This window comes from Phaethon aethereus (genome assembly GCF_964289735.1).
Source record: "Phaethon aethereus genome assembly, chromosome: 8".
Lineage (NCBI taxonomy): Eukaryota > Metazoa > Chordata > Aves > Phaethontiformes > Phaethontidae > Phaethon > Phaethon aethereus.
Window position 1 is genome coordinate 8,088,804 of NC_138584.1, and position 27,966 is coordinate 8,116,769.

At 55.9% G+C, this 27,966-nt stretch overlaps 1 protein-coding gene across 1 annotated transcript; it reads right to left on the reverse strand.

The window, feature by feature from the left end:
* Positions 1-1,386: 1,386 nt before the first annotated feature.
* PDE4DIP (phosphodiesterase 4D interacting protein) lies at positions 1,387-27,966 on the reverse strand (the record flags this gene model as incomplete). Its single annotated transcript, XM_082002775.1, has 38 exons — positions 26,586-27,966; positions 22,858-22,977; positions 20,986-21,105; positions 20,648-20,740; positions 20,319-20,534; positions 19,627-19,785; positions 19,146-19,259; positions 18,787-18,924; positions 18,294-18,473; positions 17,851-18,045; positions 16,806-16,949; positions 15,684-15,756; positions 15,049-15,137; positions 14,750-14,866; positions 14,165-14,302; positions 13,722-13,834; positions 12,822-12,949; positions 8,659-8,750; positions 8,377-8,537; positions 7,960-8,275; positions 7,711-7,879; positions 7,462-7,578; positions 6,902-7,376; positions 6,423-6,658; positions 6,148-6,199; positions 5,617-5,834; positions 5,033-5,227; positions 4,235-4,453; positions 3,930-4,061; positions 3,666-3,785; positions 3,409-3,586; positions 3,200-3,324; positions 2,857-2,958; positions 2,488-2,675; positions 2,101-2,238; positions 1,887-2,025; positions 1,717-1,763; positions 1,387-1,419 (listed from the first exon to the last, which is right to left on the reverse strand). The coding sequence occupies exons 1-38, from the start codon at positions 27,732-27,734 to the stop codon at positions 1,387-1,389; spliced, it is 6,738 nt and encodes a 2,245-aa protein (XP_081858901.1). The 5' UTR covers positions 27,735-27,966.

Sequence of the window (27,966 nt, forward strand, 5' to 3'; positions counted from 1 at the left end):
TTTCCGTCCACCTACAGCTCCCCTTGGCTTCTGTGGGTCTCGGGGGCCACTTTACTACTCACCAGAATAGCCTTTCCTCACACCCAACATGGAAAGGGCTTCACCCCACCCATCTTCTCCAGCCTGCAAGCGCCCCGAGGCAGTCCTGGGACTGCCTCCAGCCCAGGCCTCCAGGAACGTGTCCTACTTGCTGAAGGTTGCTGTGCTGTCCTGGTGATGAACCTGCAAGGCTTCCTTGATCCCTCAGGGCTCTGGGAAACCCCAGCCTGCTACCTGGCCCCTGTCCCGCAGGCCGCTCTGTGGGGCTGCCCCCTTCCTTGTGCTCCCCAGCTTCAAGGTGGGCTCTCGGCTCCGGCTGCAGCCCCAGCCTTCTGTCAGGTTCAACATCGAGCCAGCGGGAGGGAGGGTACAGCTGGACACAGCCACGCTTACCTGCTGCCAGGACAGCACTGTCAAGGACTGAACACCCGCCCCATCCACAGCATGGAGAGCTTCCGTGGGGCAGGGCTGACTGTCACAGCCAGAGGGGCACCGTGCACGCCCACGCTCAAGGGGGCCTGGGGAGAGCACTCCAGGACCCCGGCTACACCGCCTGCTGCCGGAGCAGTGCTGTGTGACAGGGTTTTCTCTATTTATTACAGTATTTATTGTTCTCGGTGCTGCTGGTGTCATGTTGGGGGATGGGGAGGCTCCAGAGAAGCAAGGGGAGTGCCGGGTGGGGCGCAGACCTGCCCTTGGGGTGCTGGGGTAGGGCACAGAGCTACCCCTTTGGGGCCAGCCAGTGCCTATGGCCCTCTGCGCTGTGGGTAGTTTGGGGAGGGAGGTGCACTGCAGAAATGGGCATGCCAGAAACACCGCAACCCAAAGGAGACCTTTATTGGGGACTCTCCAGCCACTGAACAGAACATGGCATTTCTTACATCTTCCTCCTGCGCTGGGGCCCCGACGTGCCCGGGGAGCCCCTGAAACGCAGCTCCGATACCTCTATCTATATACATATACATACATCCACGAGCAGGGACAGGTATGCAGCAGGGTTACAAGTGGGACGAAGTCCTGGGGTGAGAGATGCACGGTGTGGAGGGCTGTGATGCCCCACTCTAAGCACTCTGGGTGGAAGAGGGGTGAGCGCTGAAGCATGGGGCAGGCAAAGCCCAAGCCAGCAGCTGCTGCTGCGATGCCAAGCACAGGTGGCCAGAGGGCATGCGACCACCACAGGAGGCCAAACCCACAAACTGCGCAGCACTCTGCACGCCAGACCCCTGTCCACCCCAGCCCTTGGCAGTAGCAGGGAGAGGGTCCACTCCAGCCCTCCAGTGTGGCACAGCTCGGCAGCCAGCGGGCTGTTCCGTGGCGGGGGGCATCGCTCCCTGCCCTGATTGGGGCTCACGCGACGGGCAGGGCATGCTGGGCCTTCACCTGGCGAGAAAGCACTTGTGGCAGTAAGGGGGAGTACTGCCAGGGCAGCCCTGCGTCAGGGGACTGCTGTGCCCTGGGGACACAGACACAGAGGCTGGGGACAGCCAAGAAGAATGCATCCCATGTGTCCCCATACACATGCTGCACCCAGCTGGCCCCTCAGCTCTCCCCCTCAGCCACCACTCTGCTGGCAGAGCACAGGGTGTCTGCCATCTGTGCCCATCCCCAGGGCATCAGGGCTCATCAGGGCGGAGACACCCACCCCTATCCCACCACTGGCTGCTGGGGTGGACTCACCTCCAGGTTCGTCCTGGCCTTGCGCAGCACATTGTGGGTCCTGGTCACTGCGAGGGAGAGAGGATCAGGGGTCAATGAGGTCCCTGGGCTGTGGAGCCCCCGCAGTCACCCAGAGACAAGGCCAGCTTGGCTGTGCCCCCCAGCAGCAGGATGCCACCCAGGCCACGTACGCTGGCTCACGATGAACTGCTCCATGCTGTCCTTGAGCTGGGCTGTGCTGCGCAGCTGCTCGGCCGTGCTTTGCAGGGCATCCTCCCTCTGAGACAGCTGGGCTCGCAGTGCCACGATCTCTCCCCGCAGTTCCTGCTCCTGGGACAAGACGAGCACGGTGAGCGGTGAGTGCTCAGCCCGGAGTGCCCTGCCAGCCCCCAGCCTGATGCTTACCTTGCCCTGGTGCTGGGCCGGGCTGACAGGCAGCACAGCGCTCCAGAAGGCGTCGAGGAGAGACGCACACTCCTCCAGGATGCGGTGCAGGGCGCTGGCGCTGCCCCAGAGGTGCCCCGCGCCTGCCCACCCCAAGGCCTGTGGGAGAAGGGTGCGGGAGCAGGTGCTGTTGGGGCACCCGCATCCCGCTGCACCCAGGGACTTGCTGTGCCCAGCCCAGCACTGCAGAGCAGTGCCGGCAACAGCCCCCAGGCTGGACGCTACCTGCTGTTTGCCAGCCCTGCAAGGCTCGGGGCTGATATTGGGCTCAAGAGCTGCTTTATGCACAGTCGACAGAGCAGGGTCCATCCCCCAGCCACTGCCAGCCCCGTCCTGCCCACGCTTTACCTCCTTTCCCGGGAGCGGGCAGTTAGGCAGCCCAAGCACTGGGCGTGTGAGACGCATCAGCTCGCAGGCCAGTGCCTTCCCCTCCAGGATGTGCTGCTCCAGGGCCTGGTAAGTGTCCAGGTGGCCAATGATGTGAGCCCCTGTCAGTCCCTTGCTCTTCCTCACCAATGGGTCTGCCCCACGTGGCTCTGTGGGACAAGGAGGGCAGGGTGAGGACCATTGCCTGCTCCTCTTGTGGCCCTCCACGTCCCATCCCAGGGGCTTGGCTTTGCCCTGGGTTCTGACCCTTGCTCAGCAGGGGTGCTGCCACAAGTTTGTCAGGTCTCAGCAGCCCCTGAGGCACATGTGTGGGCAGGCTGCAGTACCCACCATCCATCTGCCGGGCCACCGCGGTGTCAGAAGGCAGTGGGGAGAAGAGGGGAGCTGCTGAGCTCGTGCCAACATCGCGCACTGGAGGAGATGGGAAGCAGCCTGGAACAAGAAGTGTCTGAGCCCCCGTGGACGGCCATGGCTCCACGCCTGGAGCAGCTGAGTGGCCTTCCCTCCCTCGCTGCCTGCCTGCAGGGTCACCGTGTCCCTCCCACTGCCATGACAAGGAGAGGTGCTTGGGATCCCTAAGGTTTGCAGAGGGGCCAGGCACCCTAGGACCAGAAGCTGTGCAGAAGACCTGGGCTGGTGGCAGGGTCTGGCGGGGCTGGTGTGGGTCCCATACCTGCATGGGTCTCGGCAGAGGGGCTGGGGAGGCTCTCGTAGACGTGCAGCTCCGCACGCAGGGTCTGCAGGAGCAGGCGGTGCTCCTCACACTGCTGCTGCAGGAGCGTCACTGTGTGCTGTAGCCTACAGAGGGGTGACACGTGGGTCCAGGACCAGCCATGACACCCAGCCCTGCTGGCCCCAAGGCCACAATGCCCCAAACCTTACCTGTTGTTGTCCTCCTGCAGAGCACGCCGCTCATCCCGGAGCTGCCGGACGCTCTCTTGGCGCTCAGCAAGCTCCTCCACCAGCCTCCGCTGCTCGCCGCGCCTCTGGCCCAACTCTGCTTCAGCCTCCCGCACCCGGGAGCAGGCAGCCAGGAGCGCCTCCTGCACCCGCGCCAGCTCTGGGGACAGAGCGCGTGGAGGTGTCACTGCCACCCCACTCAGCCAGTGTCCTCTGGGACGCTGGTGGCCTGGCCGTACCTTGGGAGAAGTGGTCACGCTGGAGCCGCAGGGTCCGGTTGTCGTCACGCAGAGCCTGGTTCTCCCCGCTCAGCTGCAGCCCTGGCTCCAGCCCCTGGGCATAGGCATCACTGGGCAACCCTGCAAAGCAGGGTCGGGTGCTGAGTCTCTCTCCCAACACCCTGCCGTGCACGGGGTGAGCGCCCTCCCTGTGCAATGGGGTGTGCAAAGGCTGAGCCCCCACAAAAGCTCCCTGGCAGGCCCGGCCCCAGCGCAGCACCGTACCGCTGGCCTTGCTGGTGGAGGCCAGGCGGCGTTCGAGCTGCTCCCGGAGCCGGTCGTTGGTGCAGATGGACTCCTCGAGGCGCTGGCGCAGGCTGCGGATCTCCGCCAAGTGCTCCTCCAGCAGGTCTGCCCCTGCCACAACCGAGGAGATGGCTCAGGGCAGGGATGGCTGTGGTGCCTGCCCCATGCCGTCCCCACTCTCCTGCCCCATACAAGAGTCATGTCCCACAGCCATTCTGGTGCCGCGTCTCCTGTTCCCCCACACCCAGCCAGGATACCCCCGTGCTCTCCGGTATGGACCTTACCTGTTAGCTTCTGGCTGGAGGGGTACCCCGATGGCAGGGCCCTGTAAAGTAGCCGGCCGGGAGGGGGTACGTCCCAGGGGGCGCGGGTCTCGGTGCCCCCGGGGATCTCAGCCAGGCTCTGCAGCGCGCCGTGTCGGCAGAGCGATGCTGGGGCTTTGCTGCACTCTCCAAAGGGGCTCAGTGGGGCTGTGGGCTTTGCTGGTGCCACGGGCGTCACACCTGCACACACAGGGTAAAGTGGTGATGAGGAGGAGGGCAATGAGCAGGGAGGAAGAACGGGGGTATCACACTCTTGGCCATGTGCTTTTTGCCTCCTTCTTGCCCTGCCCAACAGTGCAGCCCCATGTGCCCCCAAGGTGATCCCCCATCATTGGCCTCCTATCCTGGTCAAACCCATTCCTCCTGAAGAGCAGAGGCTCTCCCAGGGCTTGCTGATTATGTGACATGAGTTGGAGGGTCTCAGCCCCACTCCTACACAACAGTTAACCCAACCAGCCCTTTCCCAGGGACCCTAGGATGTGCAGCACTAGCCCCCACCAACGGCTAGTGCTGCCTCAGGCTGTGTCCATTCCACCTGCCAGGTCCTCTCTACATGAGAGCCTCACGTCCCCACCATCCCCCAGCCAGAGCGATGGGACCCAGCCTCGAAACGGTGGCCCTGGGCAGCAGGAGAATGGCCAGGGCAGGACAGGCAAGTCAGAGAGTGCGGGGGACCATGCGGCACAGCACGGCACAGCACGGCACAGCACGGCACGCAGGGCAGACAGGACCAACCCCATGCTGGAGGCGCGTGCTCACTTTCTCCCAGCTGCCTCCGGAGCACCTGCAGTTCCTGTTGCGCCTCGACCAGGGAGCAGATGGGGGTCCCACAGCAGCCCAGGAGTGGGGGGGCTGCAGGAGGGAGGGGCCCAGCAGGCAGGAAGGGGGGCAGCCCTGGGGCCAGTGCAGGCAGGGGGGCACTAACAGGTTTGGACAAGGAATCAAATTGAAGGCCTAGAGACAGGAGAGAGATGGAGAGAGATGTTAACACAGCTCTGGCTCAGCCTGGCATGGACCCCTCCTCCCGGGGCACTGGGGTCCCCAGCACGCCCCAAGCAGCCATGTCGCCGTGTCCAGAGGCACTGCGGGCTGGGACAGCCAACACGAGGCCGGTCATGTCCCAGCCTTGCAGGGCTGCGGTACCATGGCAGGGCTTCCCGAGAGGTTCCCCTGCAGCCCCAGGTGCTGTGTGCTCACCCCCCTAGGCTGGCGTTGGGGCACGGTGCTCCATGGGCAGCCCCTGCCTAGGCCTGATCGGCACCTACTGCTGCAGGGACCCACAAGCTACAGAGGGGCTGCACGTCCCCAGCCCACGGTTGTAGCCCCTGTGCACCCCATGGCACCTGTGAGTCGGGCGGGCTCCTCGTGGCACTGGCTGCACTCGCTGGCCCCGTCGCCGTCGGAGCAGGGCTCCAGCCCCTCGGACACGAAGGATGTGCTGGTGGCAGAGCGGGACGACTCTGAGGGTGGGTGGCTGCTGCCTGGGGACTCGCAGCGCTCCTGCAGCTTCGTCTCCAGGCTCTTGATCACCTTCTCCTTCTCCTGGAGCTCCCGGCTGAGCCTGTGGATGTGGGCCATCACCGGGGCTGGCAGGGCAGGGGCACCCCCATCCCACAGCCCTTCCCTGCTGTGCTGTGCACGCTCCAGCATGACACCCCACATGCCGCGTCCCACCTGTGCCACAAGGCTGCCTGGAGCCATGGGGTACCCAGCCCAAGCCTGGGGCTCCCCATGCCCAGAGGAGAGTCAGCCACGGGATGTCCACCTGGAGCAGGGACCCTGAGGGCACCCTGGACTCTCATCCCAAGAGCAGTGATGGCCCCTGGGGTACCCATGCAGAGCAGGTCCCTCAAGCCTTCCCTGGGAACAGGTACCTCAGCGCCAGGAGTTCGTGGCTGCTTTTATCCTCCCCATCTTGTCGATCTCCTGAAAAACCAAGCCAGAGAGAAGCCAGTCAGTGTCCCTGTGCCCCAGGCTGCCCATCCCCAAACAGAGCCATAGCAGGACAGCCCAGCTTGAAGCAGGTAGCCCATACAGCATAAGCTGTCCAAATAGCCCCAGCCCTTCTCGACAGCCATCAAAGCATCCCTTCCTGGCCCACCGTGCCCCCATGATGCCCAGCCCCCAGTGGCCCCCCAAAGGTACTTACTGGTGCCCAGCTTGTCGCTGAGCCTCTCGGCCAGCTGCCTACCCTGGGTCAGCTGCTCCCTGAAGCCCTGGCCCAGGTAGTAGTCGATGTCGGTGCCACGGAGGAGCTCCTCAAAGGATCGCAGGGCATCGCGCAGGTGCTGGGCCAGGCTGTGGCTCACCCCGCGGCCCTCCCGCAGCGTCTGCCGCAGGTGGGAGAGCTCCCGAGCCTGTGCTTGGATCAGCGAGTCGTACTTCCTAGGGGGGATTGGCAAGTGGGGGGTCCACAGGGCTGCCAGATACCCCTGGAGAGCACAGCAGGGATGGGATGCACCGTCCCATCCCGAGTCTGTGCACTGTCTACCCCTGGGGCTCTGCCCCACCTTGCAAACACCTCAGGAGCCTGGCTGCAGGGAAAGCACGCAGCAAGAAGCCACCACCTTGGGCAACCCCTGGAGACCCCCAGAGTTCCCCATCTGTCCCTGATCCCCACAGTCATACCCTGGCCAGGTGGCGGATTGCAGGTCCTTGGGCAAAACCCCCCCAGACTTGGTTGCGGGCAGCTGCGCCTCGAGGAGGGCGACGCGGTGCACCAGGTGCTGCAGGTCACGGCGTGCCCGCAGGGCGGGCGGGCAGAGGGTGCCGTGGCCATCCGACTGCCAGCCCTCGTCCTCGTCGGTCAGGCTGTGTGCCGGGGAGGCCAAGGGCGTGGGACCCGGTGGGGGCCGCTCGGTGCCTGAGGCATAGCCACTGGTGACGGAGATGGAGCGGGCACGGCGCTGCAGGCTCTGCATCACCTTGTTGGCATTGAGCAGCTGCGCCTTGAGGTCCTGGATGTGCTGGTGCAGGGCCCCCATGTCTGCTGGTACCACGGCTTTCCGGGCAGCCTTGCCCACTCTGGGCACCCCTGGTCGGCACGGGGACCCCAGCTCATCACCCAGGCTGGGCTCGCTGAATACATCTGGCTCTTCACACTCTGCAGAGGGGACAGGGCATGGTGTCACTTCTCCATGCCCGGTGGGCAAGGCACAGGGGTCCCTAGAGCTGCTGACTCTCCTTACCGGGGCTGGTGGTCTCATCCCGGTCAGCCTCAGTCTCGCTTCGCCCACACGTCTCATAGCCCAGGTCCTGGAAGTCCACCTGCACTTGCTTGCTCAGCTGCTGCGCATGGGGTTCACCTGCCAGGCAGCACTGTCAGCTCAGGATCCCCCTCTGGGCAGGATTCACCATCCCTGCCCCACGTACAGTGCCACGCACAGTGCACGCCAGGCTCACCACGGGCCCCCATCCCACCCGGGGTTTTAACTCACGGAGCAAGATGTGGTACTTCTTCAGCTGCTCGGCTTGTGCCCGCACCGTGGCCTCCGAGGCGGCGAGCTTGTCCTGCAGCTCCTGGCACTGCCTTTGGCCCTGTGCCACCTGGGAGCGCAGCTCCGCGCCCAGCCCTGGCCAGCCACCGCCGGGGACCGTGCCCTCCGCCTGCCAGAGGAGAGATGGGTTATGAGCTCCCCACCTCCATCACCGTTCCCATCCCTGTCTCCTGTGCCCAGGGCACTTACATGGCTCCCGTCCCTGCCACCCAGGGTGCCAGGGCAGGGTCTCTTGGGCACATCATCCTGGGATCGTGCCTCCAGCGCTGGGCGTTTGGTGGGCACAGCTCCCCGCTCTGCCGGGACCCCCTGGCCGTCGCCGCTGCCACCAGCCGGGCAGTCCCCGAGGGTGCTGCGGCTCTTCCGCTGCAGCCTGCGGGGCTCGGGGGCCAGGGGGGTGCCCAGCCCAGCCTCCTCCTGCTCCCCACTCTCCAGCAGCGACGTGGCTTCGCCCATCCGCTCCTTCAGCTCCGCATTCTCCAGGCACAGGCTCAGCATCGCCTTCCTGGGGGCACACAGCCCTGTGAAGGGTAGGCAGCGGCCAACACACGGGGGGCACCCTCAAGCTGCCACCATCCGCCGGCTCCCATGTCCCAGGACTCTTGCCTGATGTGGGAGACGGAGGAGAAGCCAGCTTCCTCCAGCTGTGCCTTCAGCTCCCGCAGCTCCTCTTCCGCCCGCAGCTCCCGCTCCAGCATGGCGGGCGTCATGCTCCCCATCGGGGCCCTCTCAGTGCCCCGGCTTTCCTTAGGGGCCCAGGGGCTTCTCTAGAGGGACAAAGACAGAGGGTGACAGGGACGTTTCTGAAGGGGTTAGGACACGGTCCAGCAGTGGCGCAGTGCCCAACTCTGCCACCCTTGTTCCCAGTGCCGCACTGCCCCGACTCACATGCTGCGTCGCCACACCATGGGCTGCCTCCTCCTTGACGCTGTCAGCCAAGTTGGTGCTGCCATCATCAGCATCTATGCCTGTGGCCTGACCTAGGGGACAGCACAGCACAACAGGGTGCTCAAAGCAGTGCCGGTGGTGGCACTGCCCCTGTCCCCTCCTCCCTGGTGATGCCGTGGCCCCTGTGGGCAGCCCGGGGGCAGGTGGCTGCTCTCACACGTGTCTGGTGCCCGGGCACTCCCAGCAGGACTGAGGTCTCCCCACTGTCCCTGTGCCCTGCCACCCCCTCTCTGCATGCTGGAGCTCCAGCCCAGCACCCCGAGCTGGGCCTGCACCGAGGGAGGGGACAGTCTCAGCTGCCTGCAGCCCTAGGGATGGCACCCCAGCAACGGCACCCGCCCCATCCACACCTCTGCCTTCACACCACCTCGTGCTTGCTGCCCCAACACGCATACGTGCCACCCACCCCGCAGCCACAGCACCCAGCAACAGCACATGCTCGGGCAGGGAGACTCGCTGGTGCTGTCCCAACCTGGCAGGACCTTGGGGGTGCACCCCACACGATCGCCTGCCCAGGCAGGGGCAGCTCAAGCCCGGCTGCCGTGCATGGCACTGGGCTCTTTTCAAGCCCTGCACCGGCCTTCCAGAGCTGCAGCGGAGCTAAAGGGACACTTGTGTCCCATGCCACAGTGCAAAGGGGGCTGGGGCCCACCCTGCCCCACTGAGCTGAGCTGGGGGTATGTTCTTCTGCTTGCACAGAGCTCTGCTCCTGGCCCCTTGGTGCACAGCCTGGGGCAAGGGCTTGCAACCCTTGTCTGGGCAGCCTTCCTCCCACCCAGCTGCAGGGCCTTGCCTGCTCTGCTGAGGCTTAGACTGCCTGGGCTGGGACATGGGTATACCCCCAACCCCTCTTCGCCTCAGACAGAGAGGAGCTTGGACAGGGCCCAAGATCAGCTCCTGGGGCTGTGCAGGGCCAGGTTTGGCAGCTGCCTGTACCCTGCAAGAGATGCAGGTGCTTTGCCCCTGGCCAAAACCAGCACCATCAGGTCTGGAGCTCCCAGGCAAGGCTGAACATGGAGCAGGGGAACACAGAGCGATCCTGGCAGGAGGAGAGAGGCTAAACATCACTGGTGAAGGAGAAGCCAGCAGGGAAGCATGTGGCTCCTGGGAGACAGAGCCAAGGACCAGCCAGGAGCACACCTCGCAGCAGGGCAGGCAGTTGCACAGCACCCTGTGCACATAGAGGGTGGCACACTCAGGAGACCCACTCATGACAAGCAACTACCAGGAGGCTTCAAAAATCAGGGGCACCTCACTGCCCAGCCTGGGCAGACATCACCCTGCATGATGGAGCCTGTTCACTGAAGCAGCCGTGCCCCAGGGAGCAAGGGCAGCCATCATGGAGAAGCGCTGTTCCAGGAACAAAATGCTTAGAGGCAGCTGGAAGTGGCAGCAGCACTGCAGTGGAGCACCAGCTCCTGTGGGTGACATTCAGCAGAGCCAAAGCACAGCCCCGTGAGCCCCCAGGGACACAGCCTGCCAGGTGGCAAACCACCTAGGGCTACATCTCGATGGCTGCAAGGCCCCAAAATGTTAGGGGACATAGACCCTCAGCTGCAGGCTTTGCTGGGGGGCTGAGGGCCACGTGCAGAGGCATCCCAAGCTGGGTGGGCAAGGGTGGCTCACAGCCAGCACAGCTGCTCTGGGGACATGGGAGAACCACCTCTTGTCCTAGGACACAGCAGCCCACTTCTCACCCTTGCCCACAGCTCCCAGCCCTCCAGGACTAGGGCCAAAAAAGGGATCACAAATCTCAAGGAAAAAACAAAAATAGAAGAAAAACAGAAAAGAAGGTGGTGCTAGGGGAGCAGGTAAGTGTGCACGTAGGGCAGACAGTGCCCAGGCTGCTGTTCACCAAGTGCCTGAGCCCTCCATTGCAGCAGGAATTTGCACACCAGGGTGCAAATTCAAAGGGACAGGGGCTGCTCAGCGCTCTGTGTATTATTAGCAAAGGAGACAAGGGATGCCACCCCGGCTCTATTTCTCACAGGCTCCTCTGTCTTTCACACCTAGCCTGAAGGCAAAGACAGTTAGTTGCATGGATTGAAAATTGCACATGGCCCACAGGCACAGGTCACCCAGGTACACTGGCTGCGCTGGAAGTCTTCACCCTGCTGGGAACAAGGGAAGGGAAGCAAGGTCCCCAGGGAAACAGAGGGGACAGACCTCCACCAAGGTGGAGCTTTGTGCTACAAGACAGCACAAAGCACTGCACAGCGTGACAGAGGGTGCTCTCGGGCATGGGATGCTCAGGCTGGTGCTCCTGCAGTACAGAGGAGTGTACAGTCAGGGATATCAGGGATGATGCCCCAAAGAACAGAGAGGAAAAGGTGGGACACCTCAGCCTAGGATAATGCTCCCCTGTGGGGCACTTTACAGCGGTGATGCTAGCAGAGGCCAGGGACAGATCTGCAGCAAAACACACACAAGAAGAGATGAGAGCTGCTGGAGCCCCAAGCCAAGACTTCCCTCATGCTATGCCAACGAGTCTGTGCTGCGTCCTGGGCTCCATGGTACCCGACGGACCAGGGAGCCAGCCAGGCATCAGTGCCAGGATGGAGGAGGGAAAGTGGAAAGAAAAGGACAGGGACACAAAGACTCCTACAAAGTGAGAGGCAGAAGGAGAAAGAGAAGATGGTGCTACACAGAGAAGTGAGAGGAAGGGAATGAGATGAAACACAAGAAAGGAAAAGCTAACCAAGTACCAGAGCTGCCCAGCAGCCACCAGCTGTGTCCCTTCAGGCCACATGAGAACTGCTGAACTCACCACACAGCTAGGTGCACACCCAGCAGAGTAGTGCTGACCTGCTGTGTGTGAAGGGAGAGCTGCGCTGCCTCCCATCCCTGTCTGAGGCAGGGAAGAGAAGACCTCAGCACGGGTGCAAGGCATGGGATAGGTGGTGCCACGTGAAGAGTCACAAGGAGATGTGCAGCCCAGCAGTCACAGGTCCAGGCGGCGCAGCCCAGCAAGACGGAGCTCTTCTGCTCCACCCACGCCTAGTTCAGCTCCCCCAGCAAGCAGAAACAGATGCTCAAAGGTACAAAATTTGCTTCTGACACCTTGAGTATGAGACAGCTGATCCACAGCCTGCTGCGCATGGGAAGCACTGGTCAGTGGAAAGCTGGTGCTATTGTTTTTCAGCTCTCACGCGAGCCCCAATGCTCCCAGAGAAGGTGAAAGGTGCCCTAGAAAAGGTATGCAGTGGTGACAAGTGGGACTGTTCCCAGCAAAACAGAAATAGGGCCCTGGCCATTGCCCAAGGGGTGTGTGGGGCCTGTAAACGAAATATGCACATACAAGGGAGGCGGCAGACCCAGCCCAGACCCTGGGAGCAGGGACAGGTCTCAGTCACCCCAAACCATCTGTCAAAAAGAAGAGAAAGCTCTCCCTTGAAGGCACTCACAAGCCAGGCTGAGATAACTTACAATTGGGGGGGGGAAGTCAGTAAAATCATCAATACTGGAGTAGGTTTTGGTTTAAACATAAAATGAATCGTTGGTTCTACACTCAAGACTTGTGTAAGAGCCCCAGGAAGTGCCAGCAGGTCTTGTGGCCCTTCTCAAATTCTCTGGCTCTGGAACCCACTTTTCCATTTACCCCTTCTCCTTTTGGGCCAGCCACCATCAACCCAAGAGGGGGATGTCACTGGGTAAGAAAAACAGTGAGGGAATACAAAAACTCACACTCATGCACTTGGGAGATGATAAAGAACATTTGGTGTTTCCTTCAGAGAAAGGGAATCTTTATTTGGCCCATGGGGGTGGGAGGAGAAGGGAGATGAGGGAAATCAACTAAAATGGAATGATTTGAGTGTGCAAATACATCAGTGGCCACCAGGGTGGGTCAGACAGGAACATATATGAAGACACAGGTGGATTGCACTGATCACCGTTTCCAAAGCAGCTCAAAAAAAAAAAAAAAAAAATCAAACAAAAAAGCCCTGCACCAGTTCTATCGTACCATTACTAAGTACCAAAGCAACCCTCCCAGAGTCAGTGAGACAGGCTCGCTCGGTTAGTGAACCGTTTCCGTGGCAGGCGGGCGAGCGTCAGTGCTCAGAAGGCATGCTGGGGTAGGACTCTCACACGCTCCTGTTCCCCACCTCCTATGGTGCCCTGCGTCTCCAGCCTGCTCAAACGCTCCAAGCTTCTTCCAAGAGCTTCTTCCAGCTGTCCCCGGAGCTCCTGGACCCCCTCCAGCTCCACCTGCAGAGTGTGGTCTCTCGCAGTGCTAAGCAGACACGCCGCACAAAAGGGAAGAGGATTAGACAGGCTGCAGCAAGCGCCCACCAAGTTGGCCCCTCCATCCGGGACTGCCGCTTACTCCAGGCACAGGCCTCACTTTCTCCCCAGGCAGCTTGGCCACCTCTTGCCTCACCTCTAAACCTCCCCAGAGCACAGCCATCCCCCAGAAAAGCTCCAGTCTATGGTAGGGGAATCCTAGTCACAGCTGTTCTTCAGTGCTTACCCAAGCACTCCACTTATGTGCTGTCTTGCTATCAGGTAGCTCAAATATCCCATAGGCTGCAGCCCCATGAAGGGCAGGGGATTAGTGCGGAGAACAGAGAATGCAGGCCGTACTGCACTGCGGGACAACCGCCTGGATAAGCATCTAGGTAGGTCCTTATCAACCCAACAGTTGGTTGGGAATTTTAACAGCAGCCCCTGAAAAGTGGCCAAGTGTGGGTCAGAAGCTGAGCCAGGAATAGATAAGCCAGGGAAGAGAGATGGAAATTCCAGGGCCTGAACAAGAGGTGGCAATGGGGGGAGTTTAGGTAGCATGTAAAATCTGGCCACTGCAGCCTCTTCAACGGAAGAAGGCAGCCTAAAACTTGGACTCCCAAAGCTGCATTTGTCTGATTCTTTGCCTAGACTCCCTCTTTCCCACTGAAGGCTCTCAGACTTGCAGAATGATCACTGCTCCAGGGATTGTCCCACTGGATCACCCACGCTTGCCCCAGCAGTGGAGCAGGGCAGCAGGCAGCCAAGGCAGCATCACTTACCTGTCTGGGTGCGTGTGAAACTTTACCAGGCTACCATAGAGCTGCCTCTCTGCCTGGAGAGCCTCATTTAACCGATTCCTTTCAGCCACCAGCCCTTCCAGCATCAGTAACAACTGGTTAGAGAGAACAGACAAGATACAACACTTAACAAACAGAAATCGAAGGAGGCTCTGGCTGCCCCAGAGAAGGCTTCCCCCTCCTCTCTTGTTTGCGTCCAAGTGATCAAGTTGATCAGTGTCACCCCTGGTGTCCCAAAAGACTCTGCCCTTGAGACAAGTGTTAAAGGGAACCAATCTTCTCCTCCTTTGTATGCCCCTTATACACACAGCCAGCCTCCGAGAACAAGCACATCTCAGCATATTCAAAGGCTGAAAAGAAAGCCTCATAACTTAGCACCAGCAGAAATATAAAAACATCCAGGCTTGGCCCACATGGCACAATACCTGTTGCCTTCTGTTTCCAGTAGCCTCTTGTCCTCGTGACTCTGCTATAGCCACTTTCTCCCGAAGCACTAGCACTTCTTGTGTCAGCCTTTCCATGGCCGGAATTTCTTCAGGATCTACCAGCTGCATCTGCAGATCCTGAAAACCAACAGCAGGAGGGCTCAGTGAAGAAGGGATCAGTAATAAGGACAGCTGGACCTTTGTAATCCTCCCTGGAACACAATTGCCAAAAGTTTCCAGTGTTTGGGAAGACCTAGGTCTCCTAAGAAAGAAGTGCCAAAGCACTCAGAGTGTATTAGGCAAAGACAACAGCCTGGAACAAGAACTGAGAAGGGACATAATGCACTCTGTTTAAAGGACTCGAAGAAAGGTGTTTGGTACACAAGGAGCAAAAAGCCAAGTAACGACACTCTGAGGGTTTGAGGCCTTTGCCTTCTGGCCAAAGTAACACAGAGAGCTGCAGGCAAACCAGCAGCAATACCATCCATGGACAGCCAGCCACATTCCTCTGAGGATGTGAGGAAAGAAGAGACAAGTCTGCAGCCTTCCCAGGCAGAAATGACTCAGCACAGTGTGTTACCTCACCTTGATGAGGTCCTCTTTGATCTGGATGGTCCTGGTCAAGGACTCTATATCCGAGGCCTGCACCTGCAGCTCTTCCTCCTGCGTGGCCACGACAGACTGAAGAGCAGTGAGCTCCCGCTAGGAAGGGAAGAGAAGTCCATGAAAGATTTCAGAAAGCCAAAGCCCCACTGCAAGATGCTGCCCCATTTCTCTCCCTGGGGGTACCCTCACAACAGGGGGGTCCAAAACCTCCAGTGAGGAGCAGCCCAGTGGTCTCCTGTAAGCAAGGGAGATTAGCACAGACTCCATCACAAGCTCACCCTGCTTTCCCGTTCCTTCTTTGCCATTAGCTCCAGCTCCTCTTTGGCATTAACAAGATCCTTCTCCAGTTCCGCTGCTGACGTTGCAACTGCAAAGACAGCTCTGTTACTGCAGGGTTACAGTGTGTCAGCTCCAACCCCAGGATCAGACAGAAATCCTCTTTGGCAAGATAAGTGTATGCTGCTTGCACTTCCCATCACACTGTCCCTTAGTAAACACTCTTCTTCCCTGCTTGATCCCTGAACAGCAGCTCAAGGCAACAGCAACATCCCAGGCCTGCTGTCCCACCCCTGGCAAAGTTCAGGTGTCCTGGCCCTAAGGCAAAACCCAAACCAGTTGCACTTGCCTCAGTCCAGCCTGAACCATAAAGTCAAAAACCCTTCACTGGACAGCATCAGCTCTTGAGCAGAAGCACCTCACCTCAAGCCCAACACCAGCCTTTCTCTTTCCCATACCTCCAACCCCAGACACTCCCAAACCATCGCCCAAAGGGGAGACACAGCTTTATTTCAAAACACTCACTCTTGCTCAAAGCTCTTTACTCTCTCACAGTTTCCTGTAACCATGTTTCCCCCTACAGCAAAAAGCCCTGGTCATGGTTGGGGACCTTGAAAGAAGCTGTCACCGCACTCACCTTCCTCTGTGCTGCTGTCCCCCTGTGGGGGTCCGGCAATGGCTGTAGCTCCACAAGCTCTTTGCAGTATTTCCTGAAAACACAAAAGCCTTCAGGTTTGCACCTTTATGAGGAATCTAGCACTCACAGCTTCCCCAGAGCTCCAGGATTGCAGCAAAGCTGCTATCCACTTTGTTGATGCTCTGAAATGTGAGAAACTAATGAAGGGGATCTAGCCAGGCAGTGGGGACAAGTGAATACTTAGAAGCTGTATGTGTGGGCAGCAGGGCTCTGGCCTTATTTTATCTAGCACTAGGAGGTTGTTGGCAGTAAGCATCTTCATAGTAAGGATTAAACAGGTTTCACTCAACTGCAGCAAACCCATCTTTCAACTGAGACTCTACAGAGACCTACATCTCCATCCAAAGATGTGGCCCAGGGAGATCATGCAGGAAAGAAAACACAGAGCTTGGCCCATATACACACGTCCCTGGAAGTCTCTAGAGCTCACTTTGATCCTGGGAATAGAAATGAGCAACCTGTTTACAGCTGCTTAAAAACATTCAACATGTCAGCTCACCGATAAACCATTAACAGCTGCTCAAATAGGAGTGTGGCATATGTAGCCTCAGAGTTGTGTTCAGCCTCAAAGGGCTTTTTAGCAAAGCTGCTTTAAAAATACCAACTCCAGTTGTGGAAGAGACAGCAACAGCCAGCAGGCTCTGCCAAGAATTAGTGGGACCTAAAATTAGCTCTCTTGTCCCCTCCAGAATGTGACAATGTCAGGGAGGGGATTACAATACAGCCAGGCAGCCCAGCCCAAGGAAGGACTGGGTCAATGCTGGAAGGTCAGAGGGTGGATTTCTTTCATACTCTCACGTGCCCTGAGGACTCAAATACTGCCTGATCAAAACGAAAGGAGACACTGAGTGACAAAGGCTGGTGGAATCAAGATCAGAACATCCAGGCAGCATTTCTGCTCCTCAGTTTCTTCTCTTCCTCCTGTAGGAAGTCTCTCCCCTAATCTCACTTTCATTTCTATCATTCTCTGTGGTGATCCCCTCTCTCCCATTTCCTCCTGTGGCAATCAGTTCTTCACGGAACCCCAAGGCCACGGGCAGAGAAACAGTGCACAATTCTTACTTGTATGGGTTGCTTGTCCTGCTTCAACAGCCTGGCAACAGCCGACTGGCTCCCAACAGGCTCCTTCCCCAACACATGCTGACGCAGGAGTTGTAACTCGCAGCTCCTTTCCGCCAAAGCACGCGCCATCTTCTCAGCAGCCGTCTGATTGAGCAGGAAAAATACGGGAGGACAGGGCTGGGATCAGGGGTGGGATCCCTGTCCCTCACGTTCCTTAGGGACTAAGGAAAACCAACCCAATATTTAGCTGCCAATTGAGACTAGAAGTGCTCTGCAAACCACCCTGGGAGCTACTGCTCCTGGCCACTCCACTGCAGCCCTCCTATTCCAACTTACCAGACAGTTGTAGCAAGGCTCAGCCTCTCAGCCTACAGAGGAACAAGCTCCTCAGTTTCTCTCACCCCATTCAGGAGTGGAGAAAGACAGAGGACAGACAAAGAGCAGGAGGCAGTGCTTGGCCTTTTAACCCCCTTTTTATGAAAGGAAACTCAATTGTTTGCAAAAGTATCTTGGGTAACACTGAACCACACCCAGTATGCAAGAGTAGGCACAGTAAGAGCTGTGGCTCTTTAAGTGGCATTTACATGCCCAGGATCATGCACTAGTTTCACTAATGTGTAAGAGGCAATAAGCAGAGCTTCCTCAGACTTCTGTGCTACACAAGAAACAGCTCAGAGTCTTCCCTTCTGGTCTGGTAACACCCACATGAAGCAGTGACCCTCCCACGGCCCCTCTGCTGCCCCAAGCCCAGGAGCACCAATACTTAAGAGGATCTGCACCTCCTTCCCCACCACACACACAAACCCTGCCCAGTTGAGTTAACAACAAGGACCTGACACCTGAACATTGCTACAAGAGCTGCTGCTTCATAACTGCTCCTATGTGATGGGTTGAGACCCACCTAGAAACAGTTGATGGCAACCCATATGGTTCTTCAACACTCAGCAGCTCCACCAACAGCAGTCACAGACCAGTTCACATTTGCTTAACGCAAGGCAGAGCCATCTACCTCACCCTCCCCACTGCAGCACTGCACACAACTCACTCTGCTCTGCTGCTCCTTGGTGCTCACAGCCTGCAGCAGCTCCCGGATTTCAGCATCATGCTCCATGATCTGACGGTTCCTGTCACTGAGGAGATCCTGCAGCATTTTCTCCTTGTGCTGAAGACGCAAGCACAGCTCCTCTGCTACCTCACTCTGTCCTGGGCCCAGCTTGCACAGCAGAGTTGCTGTAAGTTCCTGAACAAGTGGGAGGAAGGGAGAGATGGAGAGACATTGTTACCATCAAACTGCAAGGACAAACAGCTCTTCAGCCTGGGTGTAGCTGAAAGCAGCATCTCAGCAAGCACAGGTGTTTACAGGTGCCAAAAGCAGCCAGCTTCCAAAGCACTGGGCACAGGTTCAGGCAGCCAGGAGGCTCTGGTTTGGGACCACTCTCTCTGCAGACTAACTGTCTGAAGGCTCAGGAAGCCAAGCTAAGGCCTTACCTCCACTTCCTTGTTCCTGTCATGCAGGCAGGTTTGCAGCTGCTGAATGATCCTCTCCTGCTCCTTCTGCCTGCTGCAGGATTTAGCCTCGATCTCCTCCTTGAGCCAGCGGAGGTTTTGGCAGGTTGCTGAGACCTGCTCTAGTTCCAGGGTTTTAGCTTTCAGGAGGCTCTCCAGGCTCTGGGGACCACAACAGAAGCAGCTCAACCAGGGAGAGACTTTTTACTGAATTAAGCAGAACTGGGAATACCAGTTTCTCCTGCTAGTGGAGTCACATAGATTTACCCCTGTCCTCTCCAGACACCACACTCACCTCTACACCCGGCCCAGAAACACAAGTGGCCCAGCAACCTGCCCCACACGTAGGGCCAGAGGAAGGCCAACAATCCTGCAGCAGCTTTCCCCAGCAACAACCAGAGCATTCACAGGAAGGTTTGTCTAGCACCAGACCACAGCCAGGCTGGACTCCACATGCCCAGGTACAAGCACTCACGTGAATGGTGGCCTCGTTGCTGGACAGGACATTGCGCAGTCTCTCCAGGTCACTTCCGCGCTCCCTTATTGAGTGATGGAGCTGTTGCAGCTCTTGCTCCTTCTTCTCCAGGGCACAGAACTTCTCATCGACTGCTCGCTAGGGTGAGAGGGGGGTGATCACTCAGGACGAGGTAGTAGGACTCTGCAGCCCACTACTCACTGTGTGGGGCACTTCAGCTCTCCCTTTCAGAGGACTCCTCTGGAAGACTGAGCCATGAAGAGCATGTAGAAGGCATGTTGGGATGGCTGCACCACTAATGGTAGCCCAAAGGCTGAGCCTCAGGGAAAACTGAGACATCACCAACAGGCTGTGCTCACCTCCAGAGCAGCATCCCTGTCACTGACTCGCTGCTGCAGTTTCTCCAACATGGCACTCATGGCTGCAGGGCTCTTGTCCAAGCTTTGCTGGCATTGCAGAAGCTCCCTTGTTTCCTAGAGGTCACCCACACACAATCCCTTAATACACCTGTCAGTCCAGAAAGCCCCCCGAGAGCAGCACAGGACAATCAGGGCTACCTCCCTCCATCCTACACTTGCTCTACCCCCTGCAGCAGAGAGTCCCAGTACTTGGGATTGGTTGACTAGTACCTGCCAGGGCTCACCAGGCATTGCTGTGGGCTGAGGTACTCAGATACCTGTGCCTTCTTCCTCATCCTGGGAGCCCAGAAGCATCTCCTTCCTTCTGTTCTTCAAATGGCATGCATGAAAAGCTACAGACTGACTTTTGCATCACCAAATACCAAAGGAGGAGCAGGGGCCCCGGCTAGTTATGCTCAGCTTGAGTCTTTCTGCGTCTCACCTGCAGAAGCTGTTCCTTGCGAGCCAGGTGCTGACTCAAACGCTGAACTCTCTGCTCCTGGGCCTGCAGCTCACGGCATTTCTCCCACTCCACAGTCTGGAGCTGCTGAGCCTTGTCCTGCAGCTCTGCCTGCAGCTGCTGTACCACAGCACGCAGCTCCTGTGAGGGAAAAGCACATACCTTGGCAGTCAGTCCCCAACAGACCTGTAAACAGCAGGGCAATCTGAAGAAGCCAAGAACAACAAGGGCTGCGGGAACAGCCAAAAGTGCTCTGCTATACTACAGCTTTCACATCTCAAAACACACTTCCATGGTGAAGAAGCTTGAATTTATTTCATCTCCCAGGATATCCATCCATCCATCTAAACCCCTTGCTCTGGCTACAGGCAGAGCTTCACAGTCAATAACCTGTGCAGCAGTGGTCTTTAACTTTGTAACACTGCAAAAAGAGATGGCACATTTGCACCAGCCAAAGATGTACATGTGACAACATACACCTTCACTGATTCTAAATCCTCAGATACGAAGCTAAGGAGGCTGGCAAATTCTCCCTGCCACAGGTGAAAAGAGGTTAGCCAAGAGTGCCCAGACTGGTGCAGGCAGAAATGATGAATGTCAGTGGAGTACTGACTACATCAGGGCTTCTTACGTCATGTAAACCCAGAGACTTCCAGGCTAAGGGCTTGTCATACCTGGTTGTGTTTCCAGGTTGCCTCTTTCTGCTGCTCTTCCTCATGCACCATGCTTTCTAGGAGCTGGGTTGCTCTCCTGGCTTCAGCCAGTTGATGCTCTTTCTGGCGCTGAGCTCTCTTCAGTTTCCGCACCTCCAGCTTGGTGCAGAAAAGCGTGTTCTGAAGATCTAGCAGTGACATTTGCTGATCCTGTGATGAGAGTGGGCTCTCTGACATCTAAAAAGAGTGGAAAGCAGAGAAACTCAAAGATTCACTTCATGAGAGGGAATTAAAAATCAGGATCCCTGCAGAATAAAACCTGATGTACTCAAGGCTTTCCAGGGACATACCTGCAACTGTCCCAGGTGGCTTTTGTGTAACATGTCCTGCAGCTTGGCCATTGTCTCGTTCTGCCCTTCGATGATATGGTACAGCTCTTCTATCTACAAGTCAAAGGATAGGAAGCCCAGTCATTGGCAAACCAAGCACAAACCCTTTCATCCCAAGCCTCCATTGTGGATTATGACACGTCAGCATTGCATGAAAGTAAAAGAGCTTCACGAGAACTAATTTAATGAGATCCAGGATGCCTAGCAATGGCTTAAGTATTCATTTCCAGACACTGCCTACAGGACTAGCACACTTTCCTCTTTCAGTAAGCACCACGCTGTCCACCCAAAACTATTACCTTAGTCTCCTTGCTCTTCAGGGCATCATTCAGACTCTGGATTGTATGATCTTGCCTCTGCGATGTTTCTTGGACAGATTTTAATTCAACATTCAATTCATTCAGCTTTTCCTGTAACAACTGAAGACAGAAATATGTTTTTTTAATCTTACCTAATGCTCTACATAAACACCCTTAGGACTCACTCCACTCCTTAACCAAGTGCATACAGCCCAGGTGTTCATCAAATCAAGATCAACATGGCTCCCTCTAGAGTCTGTAAATACTGTGTTTGAGCTGTGTGGAAACCAGCGAACAAACACAAAGCCTTCAGTCCCTTCCCAGGACTGTTACAGTGGTTCTGGTCCCTCCAACGCAGCCCCTACGTGCAGGGCAGAGGTTCCAGGCTTGGGTTCACATATCATACTGCTTCCCACATACTCCAGGAAGAGTCTTCCTCGGACTGCCCAGCAGTCTTCCCATTTTCTATTGTTTGTTTCTGTTTCCTTTAAGAGGAAAGGGGCTACTTCAGCCCGAAAACCTCACAAGAGATCCGAGGAAAAAAAAAAAAAGATCAGCATGGAGAAGCTACACATTCTAAAAATTGTCCCCTTCTCTTCTGCTGTCCTCCAGGGCATTGTAGCTGCCCCTTCACAATCTTCCAGTCCCTTCTCTTACTGGGTCCTTCAACCACCCAGGCACTCTTGCAGCAACTGCCGGTCTAGGTAATTCTACATTTGATCAGATCAGTGGTTTATTTAGTCTCAGGTTCTGGCTTCAGCACAACAGAGTCTAGCCAGTGCTAGTATGCCAACAGCACAGCTGCAAAGCAAAGGGGAACGTCTCACTAGTCTCTATGGCTGGTTTACAACCTGAGGAACTTTTGCTTAGATTTTTTCACCCTAAAGAAACTACCATCTCAAACAGTTTTATGACAGTTCTCTGCTTTCACCATAATGTTCATGACTCAGCACACATTATGCATTTACACAACTGCTTGTTAGCATTTCTAAACATGCTGCCTGTTGGCATTCTTAGTCTTGGATGATAGGCATCTTCCTCGGAATTTACTCAAGCTGCAATTTCTTAAGGAGTTGGTGCTGCCACATGATTTCTTCTTGTTGCTCATTAGTTTACACACCTGTCATGTTCTCTCTTCTCTAAGAGACACTCCCCCTGAACTGTTTAAACACTTCCAACCGCATTTACTGCGCCTTGGGCCTCTTTATTTCCCTGTCAACCTGGTCCAGGCAGCTCCAACAGCTTCCAGCTGTCCCCAGATTGAAATAAAGATCCCATCCCAACATTTTTTCCCATTTAATCCTTCTGTTTTCTCAGTGGTTATAATTTACTTACGGTCTTGAACTCTAAGGTAAGAACATCAACCCCTCGCAACATGCGTTAAATTTGATCTGCCTCAGGACAACTCAGCTGCACGTTTCTCTCCTAAGAAAGCCTTTAAATCCAAATGAAAACAGGATGCCATCTGCGCTGACCTCCCTTATGGCTTGCAAAAAAGGAGTCAGCTGTCTCAAAAGGCAGGTGTCTTCCTCTCCTGCACCAGGCTCAGCCCATACAAAACCAAGAGACAGGGAAATGGCCCTGCGCATCTCCTTCACCAGCTCCCAGAAAGCTCACCAGGCAAGTGGGAAGTTCTTCCAATATAATGGTTTGCAAAAATAAATATGGAAAATTTACACAGAACAGCTGCAGAAAAACTCACATGCTTTTAACCCAAGCTGGCAGACAACTGCACTGAGAATCATGTGTCAGCACACACCCTTGCTGGAACAGAGGTGCAGATGCCTGCCTCTGGCCAGACTAGGAGGCACCCTCCAATACCAGCTACATCAGACTCACTAGGCACTGAATTTGCTGTTCATGAAGAAATACCTTGTTGGCAGCTTCAAATTGCTGGATTTTGCCCTGCAGCTCTGCAGCACACAGATCGGACACGTGCTCCCCCACTGCAGGGTCACCTGGAGCTGGCTGCTGACGTTCATCCTGCAGATTCTGAAAAAAGGGAGACAAATGGCTTAAGTCTTGCACTGGCTTCTATTCAGCTGTCAGCCCTCAGAGACCTTGCAGCTTGGGCTTTTCTAACTGCCTCTGAAACGTCATGCTGCACGTGTCTGCCTTCACCCGAGTGGCAGGCTGGCACCTGGCAGCTCTCTGCCCGACCTGCCAGAAGCACCCTGCTGCCCTGAGGCTCTGGCTGGGCTCCCTGTCACTCCTCACTCCCATACCATGAACCCAGCAGCTCATCTGGCTCTAACCACTGTCTGCAGACTGATGACAGATCTGCTCCCCGCACCCAAGCCACATCCCTGAAACTTCCCCTCCTTCCCACGTGCCCTGCTGGCAGCTTCAGAAAGCTTCAAAACAAAGCCAACACCAAACTGAACTCCTTCTTCCCCTGTTCTGCCAAGCTTCTCTATCTTAATCAAGCCCACAACCTTCAATCCTTCCCACTAGCTACCCTCCTGCCATGATCTGGCAGCAACTCTCTGCTCTGAACCCCTCCACTTGTGATTCTCTGGGCTTTCCTTCACAGCTCCCCACACTCCAGCACCCACGCCTTGTGCGATTCCCTGCAGCTCCACAAGCCGTAGCAAATTCAGTGCCACAGCTGAGATTTTTTTCATGACACATACCCATTTATTGAGAATGGAAACAGCCTACTTTCTGATGTGTGGCCTGCCAGACCCTGCTGGCTGAGCACACACTAATCCCTTGTCATCCCGTCTTATTATTTTGCTACCTCCCACCTAGCGAGTTGTTAACTCCTGAGAGCAGCATTCAAACCCAGCCAACCACCCCAGCCCTCACAGGACTCCTAAGTATTCCTGAATACCATCAGCAATACGAGATCGATTGTACTGGTGTTTAAGTGGGAGCATTGGCAAGGGCAGGGTTGCAGCACAGAGGCTACGAGAACATGGCAGAGCTTTTCAGAGTGCACAGAGGAGCACCAGCTCCAGGCAGCACGGTGCAGGGAGAACAACAGTTAACTCTAATCAGCCCTGTCAGATTGAATCTTCATCTTCAGCAACCACAGAAACACCGTCTGTGGGAAAGACAGGCAGTGCAGGGGAGCTCCCCCAGGCCTGTGCATTGCCTCTCATATACAGAAGCTTCCATACAGAAGCAATGCTTCCCTTTACCCTGATGTTTTGTTAAGGTTTTAGTGAAAACTTAAATAGTCACAGCAAGTAATTTCAAATTTCCCCAGCCAGAAGGCTTCAGATCAGACAGGGAGAGCTACTGGAATCTGTCGCATAGCAGCTATTTTGAAATAAGGTTGATGAAAAGAAAAGCGGGGGGGGGGAGCAGTGGGGAGGAAAACACATCCTTCCTTACAATTTGCACGTTCCAAAGAAAAATTAGCAGAAAGCCTGCAAAGAGCTAAAAGCAGGGAGGGGAAAGGCAGAGCCAGCTCCAGAGTCCAAAGTCCCAAAGCCCAAGCTGCCCTCCCTTGTGCTTCCCTGCAGCCATGTCAGGGCATAGCTCCCCAGCAGTCTCCCCTACATCACAATTTTACTGACAATCTCTTCTCAGTACAACTCCAGCAATGCCAGCACACACTAACCTAGACAGAACATTTCTTTAAAAATAAGAATAATAATCACAACATTATCTAAGCCTGCCAAGCTCACATCTGCCCAGAACAGTGGGTAAAAGACTGGCTGTCAGTAGGGCAATGCTTCCTCTCACTGCCAGCACGGCACTGCAGGCAGCTGCAAGGGCATATCTGACGAAGGCTGGGTTTGGTGGCATTTTCCTGGGGCTGTGGTGACGAAGAGGAAAAATTGTTGGTTCAAGAAAATGCCCACGAACACAGTACCTACGAGATCACGTGCCCTGACACCAGATCTGTCGGTAATCGTAGCTTACAGCAGTAAATTTAAAGGAGAACTACAGTTTCCCAAAAGCAATAAGGGAACTGTGGTCCTATATATTCCTTCCGCATTACCAGAAAGGCATCTATGCATAGGAATCGCTGGACAGTCGTACCCGACTTTAAGACTGTTGCTCATACAAAGAGAAAGAAAAAGAAATACAAGAACCACTTAGTTTACTAGCTGTATCCAGCTTCCCATTTTTGCTGTTAAAGCCATTCAAAGGATTAAGTGCTTTCCCTCTTCTGCCAGACCCTGCACCGAAGCCTGCAACTGCTGCTGCCGTCATTGCAAAAAACAGACAGTAAAAAAATCCCGCAGGATGAATTCCTGGCAAGGACGGTCGGATGGCAGAGGCTGGAGGTGGGAGAAACTCCTCTAAAGCAGTTCCAAGAGGAGGATGGCGGCACATGACACAAAGCCAAGCCGTAAACGCACCGTGTTGATTGTGCCACATTCTGTTAAGAGAGAGCCTATTTTTATGCTGTAAATATATCCCTAGCAGTGAAAATTAATAGCAAGCCACACAGACTACAAGAGCAGTGACGCCCTGCTTCACATCTTCAGTCGCTGGCTGCCAGCACGATGCCTTCGCGCACCAGATGAAAATTAGTTTTTCTACATTCCTCCCTAGCATCATCTCTTGAGCAGGTTTTTATGGGAAAAGCACACAGTGCTGGGAAACGCCCGAGCAGATGGGACAGCAGGCAGCGCTGGCTGAATAGGAAGCCTAATTCAGCACAGCTACGGTTGCCATAGTAATAAACATGCATTTTTCTAATCCCCCAGGCTACCTAAAGCATTAGACAGCACTAAGGCTGCTAATGGGAATGCAATTAGGTTGACATGGATATTCCTGAATTGAGGCTGACTGAGGCCTTCTATTCATTAAGAAAAGTGGTAAAGGAGTTACAAGTTCAGCTTTTTGACTGCATACTAATGAAGATTTCATTAAAGCCAGCAAAACAGAAGCAACCCAGAGCTACAGGAGGACGGCCATTGTGGCAGGTAACAGCACCAGGAAGTCCCGTGAAAGCAGGAACTTTCATCACCTCTCAGCAACACCTGCCGTTAACCAACGAATCTTTTCAAAGGATCAGAAAATAAACCAATTATCTAGAATACCAACCCTAAAGTCATCCTCTGGCACAAATCCACCTGCAAAGAAAACACCTTTTCCCCAGGGCACGCACCACAGATACCTGTGCAGATCTGCACGTTAGGCAGGTTGGAGGCCTGATCTGCAGAGGCAGGACTCTGGAGGCAGGTGTTCCCGACACTGAACCATTACCCCAGCACAAAGAAAGCACATTTGCTGGAAAACACATGCCCAGAAGCTTAAAACACTCCCTTTTGGTTGTGGGTAAAAGTCACACTGACTTCTCAAAGAGAAAGCTGAAATGAAACTGATGTTTTCTCAGCAGAAAAATGACAAAGCATGTGAGGAGCTTAGACCCATCTAGCAGGCTGCATTGACAGGGAGAGCTGACGGAGCGGGGAGAAGGTTAATTTCCCATAACACAAGGAGGATACACGGAGATGACAGGAGAATGACAGAGGAGAGAAGCAGTACACCTAAAAAGGACTGAGCTGCCTATTCTTAGCCTTGGGTTCAGCGACACATGGCTATCTGTATTATCTCAGCACAGAAGAATCCCTAGTGGGCTCAGGGTTGGGCTGCAAGGACACTGCTCAATCGAACGGCGGCACAATGACCTCTACCTGTACCCGCAGTGGCATATAATCCTCACAGAGGTCGTCCCACAGCTCCTGCAGTTCAGAAATCTCCAGGGAAAGACCCAAAGGAGGTCTGGAAAAGGATTTTCTGTCTGCATTCAGGAAAGCAGAACCAGCACACATTAAGCCAGCAGAAGCGCTGCCATCTGCCAAGTCACGGCTGAGCTTGGGCGGGGGCAAGCTGGACTTCACAGGAATAGGTAGCCTGCTGCCTCGAGGGCTCTGAAGGGGTTTGTAGTCCAAAGCCTTGATCAAGCTGAGGGCCAGCTCCAGCCTGTTCCCGCTCAGCAAAGAGTTTGGGGTCATGTGGTCATCGGAGAAATCATCACATTTCCCGTTTCCTTTCACCCCCTTATCTGTATCTTCGTCCTTCTGCTGTGGAGGGCTTGCCTCCACGGTCGTGTCCAGTGACTCAACAGAGGACGCAGGCGTGCCTTCCTCCATGCTTTCCCCATCCACAGGCCCTCTAGCACTGGCAGACTCTGCTGCATCGCACAAGGATGACTCCTCGTTGCCCATGCTGGCCGACCACCGGCTGGACAGCCCACAGGAGATGCTTCGGGCCACCTTTCGCGGCACTTTGCAAATTGCTTCGTAGTCAGAATCAGCCACCCGCAGCGCAGCACAGCCACGGCAGCGCCGTGGACGGTTACTCACTCCCTCTGAAGCATGGCAGCTGTGTGGCTCCAAGCTGTGCTCTTCTTGATCTGTCCAATATTCATACCCAGAATAAGCAAAGTCCTCCTGAAGGAGGGCAGCGTACCGTACATCAGGCAGGTTAGAAAGGTCCACAGTCCCATCCCCAGCTCTGTCGTCTGTGCTAGAGTCTTCGTTGTTCCTGCGGTACATGCTTGCAATGCAGAACTTGAGGCGGTCTTTCTCCAGCAGCAGTTTCTGCAGGCGCTCGATGGAGAGGGCTTCGATGCGCGCAATGACAGTGTCGAACCTGTAGATGCGGTCCAGCATGAAGGCACATTTGCTGCAAGCGAACTCGGATTTGCCATCCCGGCACAGTTCCCTGCCCAGGACGTGGGAGAGCAGCACCTGGAGGTTCAGCTTGGCCGCCGTATGGAAGATCCATCGCCGCTGGTTGCCACACAGCTCCCGGGCGCAGATCCGGCAGGTTTCTTTCATTCTCCCTCCTGACCAGCACCCAAACTTACTTCTGGGGGTTCTCACAAGACCTTCCTGAGGCCTCTACCGCTCACTCAGTGCATCTCCTGGAGCACAACTCCCTCAAGCTCTGAGCCCACCAGGACTTCTCAACCCACCAGTGCCCTCTTTTTAGGAGGGTGACATGCTGGGACTCCTGATGCTACAGAAACATCCCACCTTACAACATCTCCTTCAGGTCTCAGTCCAGCCA